The sequence below is a fragment of the Eulemur rufifrons genome, chromosome 14 (assembly GCF_041146395.1).
Source record: "Eulemur rufifrons isolate Redbay chromosome 14, OSU_ERuf_1, whole genome shotgun sequence".
NCBI classification, from domain to species: Eukaryota; Metazoa; Chordata; class Mammalia; order Primates; family Lemuridae; genus Eulemur; species Eulemur rufifrons.
The window spans coordinates 13,469,443-13,481,835 of NC_090996.1; the positions used below are offsets into that span (position 1 = coordinate 13,469,443).

The following is a 12,393-nucleotide window of genomic DNA, read 5'->3' on the forward strand; positions in this document are numbered from 1 at the left end:
CAGAACGAGGCTGTTAAGCGGTGGACCATATGCTGCCTGCCGGGAGGCGCCTGGTCAGCACGCGGCCGCGTGCCTGCCTGTGCACATGTGTCTGTGTGCACATGTGCACATCTGTGTGTGCACGTGTCTCTGTGCATGTACGTACATCCGTGCACGTGTGCCCTGCGTGTGCAAATGTGCGTGCTTGTGCCTGTGCTGTGTGCACGTGCATGTGTGTGTGCACGAGCGTGTGTGACGGAGAGACTCGGGGGTGGGAAGGAAGGTGGAGGGGCAGGGCTTTTGTCCCTCCTGTCTGCCCCACACCCGGCTGTCCTTTCCTCCCTGGTCCTCAAAGGCCCTGGGTCCAGCCGCCTGTGGCCCCACGGCCTGCTCCCCGTCGCCAGGCAACACTGGGCGACCCCAGGCTTCTGCAGGTGTCCCCAGGGAAGGCATCGAGCCTGAGGGAACCGGAGAAAAGGCGCATTCTTGGGCCTTCAGGTCCTCCCTTCTTGCTGGGAGGTGGCTTTTCTCACTTCTACTGGCAGGTCATTTTATTGTCCCTCTTTCACACAGCAGAGGGATAGGTCTGTCCCTGCTTGTCAGCCGCCTGCCAGAGGCCCTATGAGGACACAGGCCTGAGAGGTGGCTTCTCTGTGAGGCTGTCCATGAGCCTGTGTGTCTACACGTGGGGAGGCGCTCACTGCTCTGGCCCAGGACGGCAGCCAGGACAGGCTGAGCTCCTCTGGCACTGGAAACACGCCTGGGGTGCCGCTCTGCCCCCTACCCTCCCGCCAGCTCGGCAGCACCCTCCTTAGTGGCTCCCTGCTCTGGGACCCAGCGCCGTAGGCCACTCGGGCCCAGGAGACCGAAGCTGGGTGCATGCCTGGGCCTGGCGGGGTGGAGGCAGCCACAGCCTGGGGCCCTGTTGGCCAGTGAGGGTCCCAGAGTAGCACCTGCCGTGGCGAGGGCAGCCACCCTCACGTCTCCGACCAGGCAGCGCTGGGGTGGCCTCCTGCCTCCTCCTTCCCTCGTTATTTGCTCCTTTTAGGATCTGAGCGCTGCAGAGCTCTCGTTAGACACCGTGAGAGAATTCAGTGGGCGGAGCACATGGCTGTTGCTGTGAGACCTGAGGCACCTTCCGTGGACGTGGACAGGGGCGGCGCCGCCTGGTGTTCTCGGTGGCCTCTGCCTTGACACAGGGGGGCTCTTTGTGATGGTCATCGGTCTCATTTGCATGTGGGGGTGCAGAAGTTTCTAGGATCTCCTGGGTGTGATGAACAAATGGCCCAGAGACTGCAAAAAACCAGCGGTGGCTCTGACACAGGCTGGCCAGTGTCGTCTAAACGACTTTCTAAAGCTTTTTCCAGACATATTGAAGGTGGGGATGAGGGTGACCCAGGGCTGCTGCTTGGCTGCGGCAGTTGTGAGAGGTTTTCGAGGCTGCCGCCACCAGGCCCAACTCGGCCTCTCTCTGCACAGAAACGGAGCTGGATGTGCGCTGCAGCTGGGCCCGCCGTGTTGGTGACATGTCCACGGAGCTGGGCGAGTGTGTGACGATATGCGTGCAGGGGTGTGTGCATGCGTGTGCGTGTGAGTGTGTGTGCAAGCGTGTGTGCATGTGCGTGGCTGTCACCTGCAGCCGTTGGTGACGTATCCCCCCAGCCCTGCACCACCACCCTGCCGACCGTCAGCTGTCTGTGTGTGACTTTGCCCAGAAACAGCAGACAGAGCTCGGTGTGTTTTTAGGGCGAGAACTTTCCCTGGCCTGGAATCTCGCTGTATCTCGAGAGCGGGTGCTAAATGACCGTACATGTGTCACCTGCCTTTTAATGACCGACCTCCCTGTCCCTGTCCAGTTGAATTGCCCGTGTGTGGCGTCCTATGGTGATGCCCGAGTCTGATCTTGGTGTTCCCTGGAGCAAGCTACATCCCGAATGGGAATTTTCATGTAAATCTGTGGCATGTGGAAAATTTCAAATAAAATGGACTTGATTTAGAAAGCCAGGCAGCCGTGTGGTCTTTCCAGCAGGGACACGTTCACCTTTCACCTGTGACCCTCTCCCTGGGCCCGAGGCCAGTGGCTCCACCCACTTCAGATGGTGGAGGATGGGTGCTGGGGTTGGGGGGTTTGGAACAGCTTCTGCAGGGCAGGTGTTCAGCCAGGAAATAGCATGATGGCTTGCCTTTGTCTGGAGCCTCTGCTGCGGGGGGGAGTTGACAGTTAAGGGCTGCAATGTTCTGGAAGCGTCTTCACCCATGTCTGGTTATTGATACGGTTGCTGACCAAGACCTCAGCTGGGCCTACATGTGGCTTCTCCGTATGGTCTTTCCACGTGGGCTAGTTGGGCTTCCTTACAACATGGTGGCTGGGTCCCAAGAGCGAGTGTCTCAAGAAAACCAGGAGGACGTGCCCTAGCCTTAGACGTCACATAGGGCCACTTCCACACACCCTGTTGACTGAGGCAGTCAGAGGTCCTCCACATTCAAGGGGTGGGGCACGGAGCCCCCACTCGCCAGGAGGTGTGTTGCGCCCTCCTTGCAGACCTCATGGGGCGGGAGGTGTGCTGTGGCCATTTGTAGAAGGTGCGTCTTGGCAAGGGAAGTTTGTCTGCACCAGGGCAGTCGTGCAGCCTGAGACAAGGCCCGGCCCGTTGACCTCAGCTCTGCCCGTGGCCTTGCCGTGGGGTGCAGTGGGGGTGGCGGCCCAGGTCTGGGGAGCATGTGTTTCCCATGTGCCTCCTGAGCAGATGCCCCTGCTCTGTGGGGCCGGGCCCGGGAGGCCAAGAAACACGTGCAGAGCCCCGAGAGGGCCAAGGGTCTGCACTTGGAGTTTACCGAGAGTGCGAAGCCGCCTGGCCTTTGTCCATAGGCTGAGCCTTTAAAAAAGAAATCAAACGACCGCAAGTAAAGCCTTTCTTTGTAGTGGAGATGAAAAAGCCGAGGCCTGGGTGTTTGGAGGGTTTGCATCGGGCATCTCAGGAGTCGAGGCTGGAGGGCAGCAGCCTGAGCGCTTTGATTATCCCCGGGAGCTCTGCGCGGCATTTATTTATCATGCGTTTGACTTTCTGGGATGGTGGAGGAAGCTTCGCAGAATCCTAATTTCAGAGCCATGGTCTGCAGCGACCCCTTGTTTTGCAGATGAAGGGAGGATGCCTGGGGGGTCTGCTCCCTGCCCAAGGCCACACGTGCCACATGGTCACGGGGCCCACAGAAGCCACATGCTGGCCCACCACCCCACGGACAGGAAGGAAGGGCATTGCTCAGTGACACCGTTGGTGGCAAGGACGCAGGGACACCTCTCGTGTGGCTGGAGCGCCTGGGAACCCAACGGGCCTGTCTCTGCCACCTCCATCTCCAGGCCTCGGGTGAAGGGGGCAGAGTTCCCAGCCAGCCAGGCTGGGAAAATAAAGGATGTCACCTGTGTCCTTTCACAGGCCCAGCAAGGAGGCGTGGCCAGGAGAGGCAGGGGCCGGGGGACAAGGTGGCAGTCGGGGGTCAGGGGTCTTGCCTCTTCTCAGACGGGACCTTCATCTTGTTTTTCTCGTGTCTGCCCAGCTGGACATGGGGGCACTCGGGCAGTCGGGCAGTGACCTGCTGGCCAGGTGCTTCCCTGCAGCATTTTCCCAGGGCTCACGGCTTTTATGCTCGGCTGGAGCTCAGGCTGCCACGGGCGCGAGAGGAGGGTCCAGGAACAGGCTGCTGCCCCCAGCCCCGCGCAGGGCACACTCTGACGTGCACACGCTCACTGTCACACACGCTCACACACATGCCCGCGACCACACACTCCTGCCCACGCTTGCAGACACCAACGCTCACCCGCACGCTCACACTCAGGATCACAGACACCCTTGCGTGTCACACTCATATCGCACATGTCACCTGCTCACACATCTGCGCACGCAGGCACATGGCATTTACACAGACACTCATGCATTCCACGTCACACACGCACCTCCATGGACACACCCTCGCACACTTGCATTCACACCCACACACCATCGCACGCACACCACGCTAACACACATACATACACGCGCAGGGACTGGCTTAATTTGACACACCTACTACTGAACACAACCAGTTCAATTAAAAGTAAACTTGGTCCTATTATATTCTTTCCAGAAAATGTGAAAAATTCAGAGAAGTAGAACAAAGGGGAAAAGAAATTCACACCCACATCTCGGCAGCCCCGTGAGCACGTCCGCTAATATTTTCCTCTTTGTTCCAGGCATCTAAAAAATGTCTGTAACCGCGATCACTGGGTTGAGGGCCTGCCTTCCGCTCACCACGGCGATGGCGGTTGCTCGGGCTCTTCCGTCGCCTTAATGACACGGCTTTGCTGTCGCACACCCGCTCGCCCCCCTCTTGGACAATTAGGTTGCCTCTAATTAGTCACTCTTCTAAGGAAAGCTGCTCCGAATATCCTGGTGCCAGAGCATTTTTCTATATTTAGGATTATTTCCTTAGAAGAGACTCTCATTAGTGAAATCGCTGGGGCTAAGGAGGGACGTGTTCGGGGCCGGGAGGGGCGTTCAGGCAGCCGCAGCGGCAGAGCCGAGTTTGGGGCGCGGTCAGGCCCGTGTCTCAGCCCTTGGCTGCCGAACGGCGAGGCCACCTCCCAACTGCTCCCCAAACGGGTGTTTTTACTTGCTAAGTTCCCCGATTTCAAAGTTACTAATGACCCAGGAAATCAATGATTATTAAGGCGTACAGATTAGGAAATGTAGTTAAACCAAAATAAATAAATTTCAGTTGATAGAAACCGTGGTGGACGGTCATTCCCCACACCCCACTAAGTTTGGTTTTGTGTCCAGGAAGGGTGGCGACCTCCAGCCAGCTGCTTCCAGGGATGAGGAGGGTGGTCTTAGCTCTGACCCCCGACCTGGCTCCTGCACAGGCCTCAGCAGCCCCGGGCAGCGTCGTGTGTGGGCATCTGTGGAGGCCGAGTAACGGCCCCCAGAGATGTCCCCGCCGAGTCCCCAGATCCTGTGACTGTTAGGTTACTCGGCAAAGGGGAATTAAGGTTGCGAATCAGCCGGGCTTGAGATGGGGTGATTCTCTGGGATCTGGTGGCCCAGTCTAATCCCCAGGGCCCTTGGCGGGACAGGGAGTGCAGAGAGAGGGCGGCGTGAGAAGGACTCGGCTACCTTGCTGGAGGAAGGACCCCCCCAGCCATGGAATGCAGGCGGATTCTAGAAACTGGGCTCCTCCCGCAGCCAGAGCTTCCACAAGGAACTCAGCCCTGCCATCACCTTGATTTTAGCCCTGGGAGACCAGTGTCACACTTCCAACCCCCAGGACCCTAAGACATTTAATTTGCATTTCTTTAAGGCACTATGTTTGCGGTAGGAAGTTTGTACCCAACGGCCTCTTGCAAAGTGCGGAGATGACAGGTGAGACACACAGGTGAGTCATAGAAGGCAGGAGGGACTCGCAGGCCACCCTTTCCCCCAGATGGAAAGATGACTGGGAACCTCTTTTTTTTTAAATTTTTCATTCTTCTATTGTCTTTTTCCAGATTTTTTACAATGGGCATGCATGAACTGAATTCTGAGATGTAAAAAAAAAAAAAACCCAAACTCCAAAACCCAAACACACATACACAGAAAAACAAAGTGAATAAAAATGATTTTGTTAAAAATGTGTTCTAGTTGCAAAAGACTTAGGATTATGAAAAAAATGTTATAGCATGGAGCTTTTAAAAAATAGGTCATATCTGCCCTAGATCTAGTAAAACAAAAAAAATTATTCACAGTATATTGATCCCAAAGACAAGTTGCAGAACACTGTATAAGATGTGGTCATTTATTTTGGTTAGAAAGTTGGCCTAAGGCCTGGCATAGTGGCTCATGCCTGTAATCTCAGCACTCTGGGAGGCCTAGGTGGGAGGATCGCTTGAGGCCAGGAGTTTGAGACCAGCCTGGGGAACACAGCAAGACCCCATCTCTACAAAAAAAATAAAAAAAATTAGCTGGGCATGGTGGTGCACGCCGGTAGTCTCAGCTACTGGGGGTGCTGAGGCGAGAGCATTGCTTGAGCCCAGGAAAGTGAGGCTGCAGTGAGCTATGATCACATCACTGCACTCCAGCCTTGGCAACAGAGCAAGACCTTGTCTCAAAAAAAAAAAAAAGGAAAGGACATATTGGTATAAGTAAGCGAAGAGCAGGTTGTGGACGTATAACAAGTATACACCAGCCAGTACCAGGCTGGGGAGCCTGGGGAGACTGGGCTGCCCAAGGTGAGGCTGGACCTGGACTCTGGGAGCCGGTGAGAAGCCAAGTTCATGCAGTTGAGCGTGTGCTGGAGGTGGAATTGGGACCCTTCTTAAATCAGGTGGGATGAGGAGAGCCAGAGCCAGTCCTGTGGGGGTGGGGGGGTCCTGACGTTCCTTCCTGGGCTGTTGTGGGTAAGAGCATCTCACAAAGACTCGGTGGCCTTTGAGAAAATGCCTTTTCAGCAGGAGAGAGCCCAGGAGCTTTGTGGAGTCGTTTCCTGGGTTCCCCGGAGCAAACCCTGGAGGCTAATCCCCGCTCTGCCCGTGGAGGGCCACTGCTTGCCCACCCAGCCACCTGCTCCCGGTCCCACACCTGGGGACACTCAAGGCAGCTCTAAGCCTCAAAGCGCAGAGCCTAAAACTCACCATTTTAAAGTGAATTCAGGGCTTTTCAGAATATACACAAGGCTTTGCAGCCGTTAGCCACTGCCTAATTCCAGAACGTCTTCATCTTCCCAAAAAGAAACCCTGCGCCCCCTGATAGTCACTCCTCATTTCCCCTCCCCCAACCCCTAGCAACCACTAACCTGCTGTCTCTATGGATTTGCCTTTTTTGGATAGTTCATATAAATAGAATCACAACGTGTCTGGTTTCTCTCACTTAGCATGGTGTTTGCAAGGTTCATCCATGCTCTGGCGTGGATGTCGTGTGAGTCACCCAGTCTGTGGTCGTTCGTTATGGCAGCCCTAGCAAACCAATACTGGTTGGAAACTAATGCTGTCTTCCACTCCCTGGGTATGAGATGTTTTCGCGTTTAGGTCTTCTTTTTTTGGTTTGTTGTTGAGACAGAGTCTTGCTCTGTTGCCCTGGATAGAGTGCCGTGGCGTCATCACAGCTCACTGCAGCCTCCAATTCCTGGGCTCAACCAACCCTCCTGCCTCAGCCTCCTGAGTAGCTGGGACTACCTGGCTAATGTTTCTATTCTTGGTAGACACGGGATTTCACTCTTGCTCAGGCTGACCTCAAACTCCTGAACTCCAGCGATCCTCCCGCCTCAGCCTCCCAAGTAGCTGGGACTACAGGTGTGCGCCACCAAACCCGGCTAATTTTTCTTATTTTTTGTAGAGACAGAGTCTTGCTGTATTACCCAGGCTGGTCTCGAACTCCTGGCCTCAAGCGATCCGCCCACCTCAGCCTCCCAAAGTGCTGGAATTATGGATGTGAGCCACCACACCCAGCCGCTTTAAAAAAATTTTAATGACATCCAATTTACTGATTTTGAAAAAAACAATTTGTGCTTTTTGTGTTGCTTTGGAGAAATCTTTGCCAAACCCAAGGTCATTAAGATTTTTCTCTGATGTTTTCTTCAAGAAGTTGTATAGTTTTAATGCCTGCATTTAGGCCCGCGATCTGTTCTTTTTTGTCTTGGTTTTAGTTAAGCACATTCCCAGTGTTGTCCAACCGTCACCACCGGCCACCTCCAGCGTTCTTTTGTCCTCCCAGACTAAAACTTGGTCCCCATTAAACACTCCTCCTCCCCCTCCCCCAGCCCCTGGCACCCACCATCCTACTTTCGGTCTCTGTGACTTTGACCACCCTGGGGACCGCACGCAGTGGAATCGTATGGTGTTTGTCCTTTTGTGGAAAGGCTGAGGCCTCCTGCCCACAGCCATCGGCGCGAACCACCTTGGAGTTCCAGCCCAGGGACGCCTTTGGGGACTGAAGCCCCAGCCGGCAGCCTGACTGCAAGCTCGAGGGAGCCCCGCTTGGAACCTCGCAGCGAAGGCCCCCCGGTACCCCACCTACCGAGACGGCACGGGATCACGCGTGTTCATTGTTTCAGGCTAAGTTTGGGGGTCGTTCATTGCAAGCAACAAACAGCTCATGCAGAAATCTACACCCAGGCAGGGAGTGCCACGGCCACCGAAGAGGGACAAAAAACATGGGATTCCAGAAGAGGAGGAGGTATTTTCCACATACCACAGAATCACAAAAGGCTTCATGAAAGAGGCAAAAATGAATAATAATAAAGGTTATGAATGCAAGCGTCATTTGGGGAGGGGGAGGATTGCCATCCGTGTGTCTTTAGCTACTGGCCTTTTTATTTGACGAGTGTTCTTACGATTATATTTAAAAATCTCTGAAAATTAATAGCAGCTCTTATTTCTGGATCACTCACGCTGGCCTCTCTCTCTGTGCTGACTCGTTCACCTTCACAGCTATGAGGTGGGTGCCACTATTCTCCACTTTAACCAGCAGGCCACCAGCCCTCCCGGCACCCCAGTCCCGGGCATCGTGGCTGTTGGCCATGTGCCATTGAAAGCCCTGCAGGGTTTGCTTTGGTTTTTTGGGGAGTGGTGGTGAGATGAAATGTTTTTTGTCTTTCCCAGCTTTTTAGCAGTGAATCTGGTCAGGTGACTTCCATGCGCTTGTGCCAATTATTGATGAATGAGTGGCCCCGGGCTGGGCCCAGGCCAGAGCCCTGTGGCCCATCGCTGCAGACCTGTCTACAGAAGGTGGCTGGTGGCCGCTAGTGACGTCCGACCCCAGTCTGAGTTCTCAGGTCGGACGTGCAGGTGCCTTCCAACCCCTGCAGTCGGCGTTGGCATCGCGGCTCCATCGAGACATTGTTTCTCCATTTCTGCACGGGCGAGCTCCTCTCCGGGCCCCCAGACACTTGTGGGTGGAACCTCCCTTGAAGGAGGGGGCCACGGGAGCCACCTTCTTGGGGACCCGCTTGTTGCCCGGCAACTGGCTGCTCCTTGTCAGCTCCCACACACGCTCCAGCCAAATCCTGGAACGGCTGCACCGTGTTACAGTTTGTGGTTTAGGGGTTTTTTTTATTTTTTATTTTTTATTTTAGGAAGTGAAATGAACAACACTCACTCTGGAAGGCGAAGATAAGGCTCGAATCCGCCAGAGCGATGTCTGCTGGAAAGAAATCTCTTTTAACTCGTGGGCAGTTTTCCAGCTGGGCTCGGTGGCGAGCAAGCTGGCAGCGCGCTCGCTGAGAGAGTTGGACGCGGGCTCCGCGTGACAGGGGCTCTTCTCCCCAGCGGGGCGGGCTGTGGGCCTGGGCCAGCCAGGCACAGTGACTGGGACGTGGCCTGGAGATCTGGTGAGCCAGGAGGCCTGATCCCTGTCCCCAGGCCTGCCACTTCCTCCTTCTCAGCCACCTGCTCCCGGTGACGGGGCCACCCAGGGTGTCACAGGCCTTTGCTATCCAAGGGTGGCATTTCCCAGACCTGGTGCTTTTTAAAATATAGCTTGATTCTCCCTGACACTGGAGAGTCACCCTCTGGCTATCACAAACTGCTCTGTCTGGCTTCTGAGGTGGCCTCATTGCTATATTGAGTCTGCAGGAACGCACTCCCACTCCTGGCATCAGGATGTGTTTGGTAGCAAATAGGAGAAAAACTAGCTCGAAACAGCTTAACAATAAAGGGAATTTAGTGCAGTGAAAAACATGCAGTGGTAAAGTGGGCTGCAGGTCAGGATTGATCCAGCAGCTCAGTAGTGTCTCTAGGACTCAGTTTAGAATAGTTCCCAGCCAACTGGGCTGTGGGATTCTGTGTTAATTTCTACTCCTGAACTGATTGCTCTGACTGGGGGGATGAGAACCCCTGATTTGCTTGAAGCAGTCAGGACCCACCCAAACCATTGGCTGCTGCAGGATGGAGCAGACTGGATTTCGAGGAACTCACAGAGTCCCTGAAATCCCTTTCTGACACACAGTGTGGTGAGCACTGTGGATCTGACCTGGGCTGAGCTCATCTGAGCTGTTCTCTGATTGTCACTTGCAAGTCTGTGTGTTCTAGAGGGGACACCCTGTGTTCTGAATGTTGGCACCCAGAGCCGACCCTCCCACCTCATGCCCTCCCCTCTGCATGCTCTGCTTCTTGGCCTTGGTCCCATGCCTGGAGGGCTGTGTCCTTGGCCCAGCTAAGAGCCTTTGCATGGGCTGTTCCAGCTGCCTGGAGGCCCCTTCGCTCCACCTGCTCCTCCTGCTCATTCATTCTCCAGGATGCAGAGGAGACCTCCAGCCCGGCCCCCTGCTCCCGGGGCCTCCTGGGCGCCTCGTCCCACCCTTCCTGGGGTGTGCAATTGGCCGTGTGAGGCCGGAGTGTTTCGATGCAGTGGAGACCTGCCCTGAGTTTGTCTCCTGCACTTTCTTCTCCTCTCCTGAATCCCGGCCATCCCCAACTTACCACCTTGGGCATGGACGGGGCAGCTCTGCCTCCTGAGCGCCCCATGAGGACAGGATCATGCAGGGGACCCCTGCCCAGAGAGAGCAGGCACCTGGTCCTGGGGCTGGTGACAGGAGCAGGCGGGGGTTTGGGGCAGAGCTGGGCCTCGGAGAGGGCAGAGGCATGGCCTGGCTGCTCAGGGGTCCCATGGTGACGAAGTGGGAGGGTGCACTGCCAGTGTCCGTGGGGGGATCAGGCCAGCGCAGAAGTTGGGTCCTCCAGGAAGCAGACGCCGGGGTGGACTGTGGAGGGCAAAAGGGTTCTGGGGGGCTCGAGGGAGTAGCCGTGTGGAAGGGACGCAGAGGGGCTGCCGTGCTGCGGTGTCACCTGATGACAAGGTGGCTCACAGACCCCCGGAGAGCTCCAGGGCCAGCATGGTCTGTGCGAAGAGCCCCACGTGGGAAGAGACAGCCAGGCCTGCCCTGGCTTTGGCTGGGGCCGCCTGGAGGGGCGCATGACCCCGCTGAAGGAACAACCTCTCTCCTGGTGCCACAGAAGGCAGGGCAGGGGGAGCCATGCAGTCATCTAGGGACATCCAGAATGTTCTGCTTCCCACTTCCCTGAATTTACAGCCTGGGTTTTGGGCCCACCCTGCAGGGGGTGTGGGTTGTCAGTAACCTCGGAGGATGTTCTCAGGATGGACTCGGCGCTGACTGGGAACGAAAGCCTGGAATTGGAGCCCGTTCCATTGAGGTGACAGCGCAGTCCTTAGGGGAGCCAGGAAGGGAAGGATGAGGTGGGCTCATGGAATTTCTTCTGCTGTCAGAAAAGCCAGTGGCCAGTTAGGGGACTGAGAGTGCGACTGTGCTCCCTGAGAGTGCTCCCCAAGAATGCTCCCTGAGAGTGATCCCCAGATTTGCTCCCAAGATGCTCCTCCGAGAGTGCTCCAGAGATGCTCCCTGAAAGTATTCCCCCAGCAGTACCTGAGAATCCTCCCCAAGAGTGCTCCCAAGGGTGCTCCCTGAGGGTGCTCCCTGAGGGTGCTCCCGGAGCAGGCCAGGCCAGCTGGCGAGCTTGCCGATGAGGTTAACTTCACAGCCTTCAGACCACCTGTGTGACTCTGGCCACTCTCACAGCACCGCCCTCCAAGCCTCGGTCTCTTCCACTGCAGGGATCAGGGGCCAGTAACAAGCAAACGACCCTTATAGGAATCGGTTCGCAGTGAGAGAGAGAAAACCCCGAGCAACACTGGCTTGACCGACCAACAGTGACCTCTCGTGTTGGCAGCTGGTGGCCGTCTGGGCTGACAGGCAGTGAGGAGGCTTCCCCTGCTCCAGGGGTGACTCTGCCCCTGGGCCTCCCCTCAGCCCCAGCTCTCTCCCTCCCTCTCTGTGTGGCCTTGGGCAACTTTCTGAACCTCTCTGAGCCTCAGTTGCCCCATCTGTTAAGTGAGGTCCCTTCTAGTCACTCATTTAGAGACTCATTCCTCCCCTCCCTCCTCCTCGGAAACCACAGTCTGGCTGGGAAGACAGACGTCACACTGACACTGACCAGTGGTCCCTGAAGCAGATGCACAAGGTCATTTACTGAGATGAGAAAGGAAAATAGGAAAATGTCCAGTTAAAGTTATTCTTTTCTGCAAAATAAGACAAAACCAAAACTTTGCTAACATCGACGGAACAGATGGGCCTGGGCTGTGCTGGGGGGCTTGGGACATGAGCATTTACCCAAGGGCCTGGCTGCGTGGTCCTGGGGCCTCAGTGTCCCCTCTGTAAAGTGGGATAACAGCTCCCCCACAGGGGGCTGCTGGGAGGAGACACGAGCTAGGTCAGGAGGGGCCGGGAATGGTGGGCGGTGTGCGGCAGGTGCCCCAAAGGTGGTGGCTGTCCGGGTCCCCTGGCAGGAGCGGACCCTCCGGCGACAGAGGCCAGGTGAGGTGCTCCGCTCACCCTGTGACTTTGTGTTTGGGACACTAGGAGGTTGGTGTGTCACCAACTAAGTGGATCTGTAGA

The 12,393-nt window shown here is 56.1% G+C and overlaps 1 protein-coding gene across 1 annotated transcript in view; it reads left to right on the forward strand.

Moving 5' to 3' along the window:
- FBXL18 (F-box and leucine rich repeat protein 18) overlaps positions 1 to 9,119 on the forward strand; it is a 46,315-nt gene extending 37,196 nt beyond the window's left edge. Inside the window, exon 5 of the mRNA XM_069486603.1 lies at positions 9,058 to 9,119. Within this exon, the coding sequence (XP_069342704.1) occupies positions 9,058 to 9,064 (7 nt within the window). The 3' untranslated portion in view covers positions 9,065 to 9,119. The remainder of the gene's footprint in view (positions 1 to 9,057) is intronic.
- Positions 9,120 to 12,393: the final 3,274 nt, after the last annotated feature.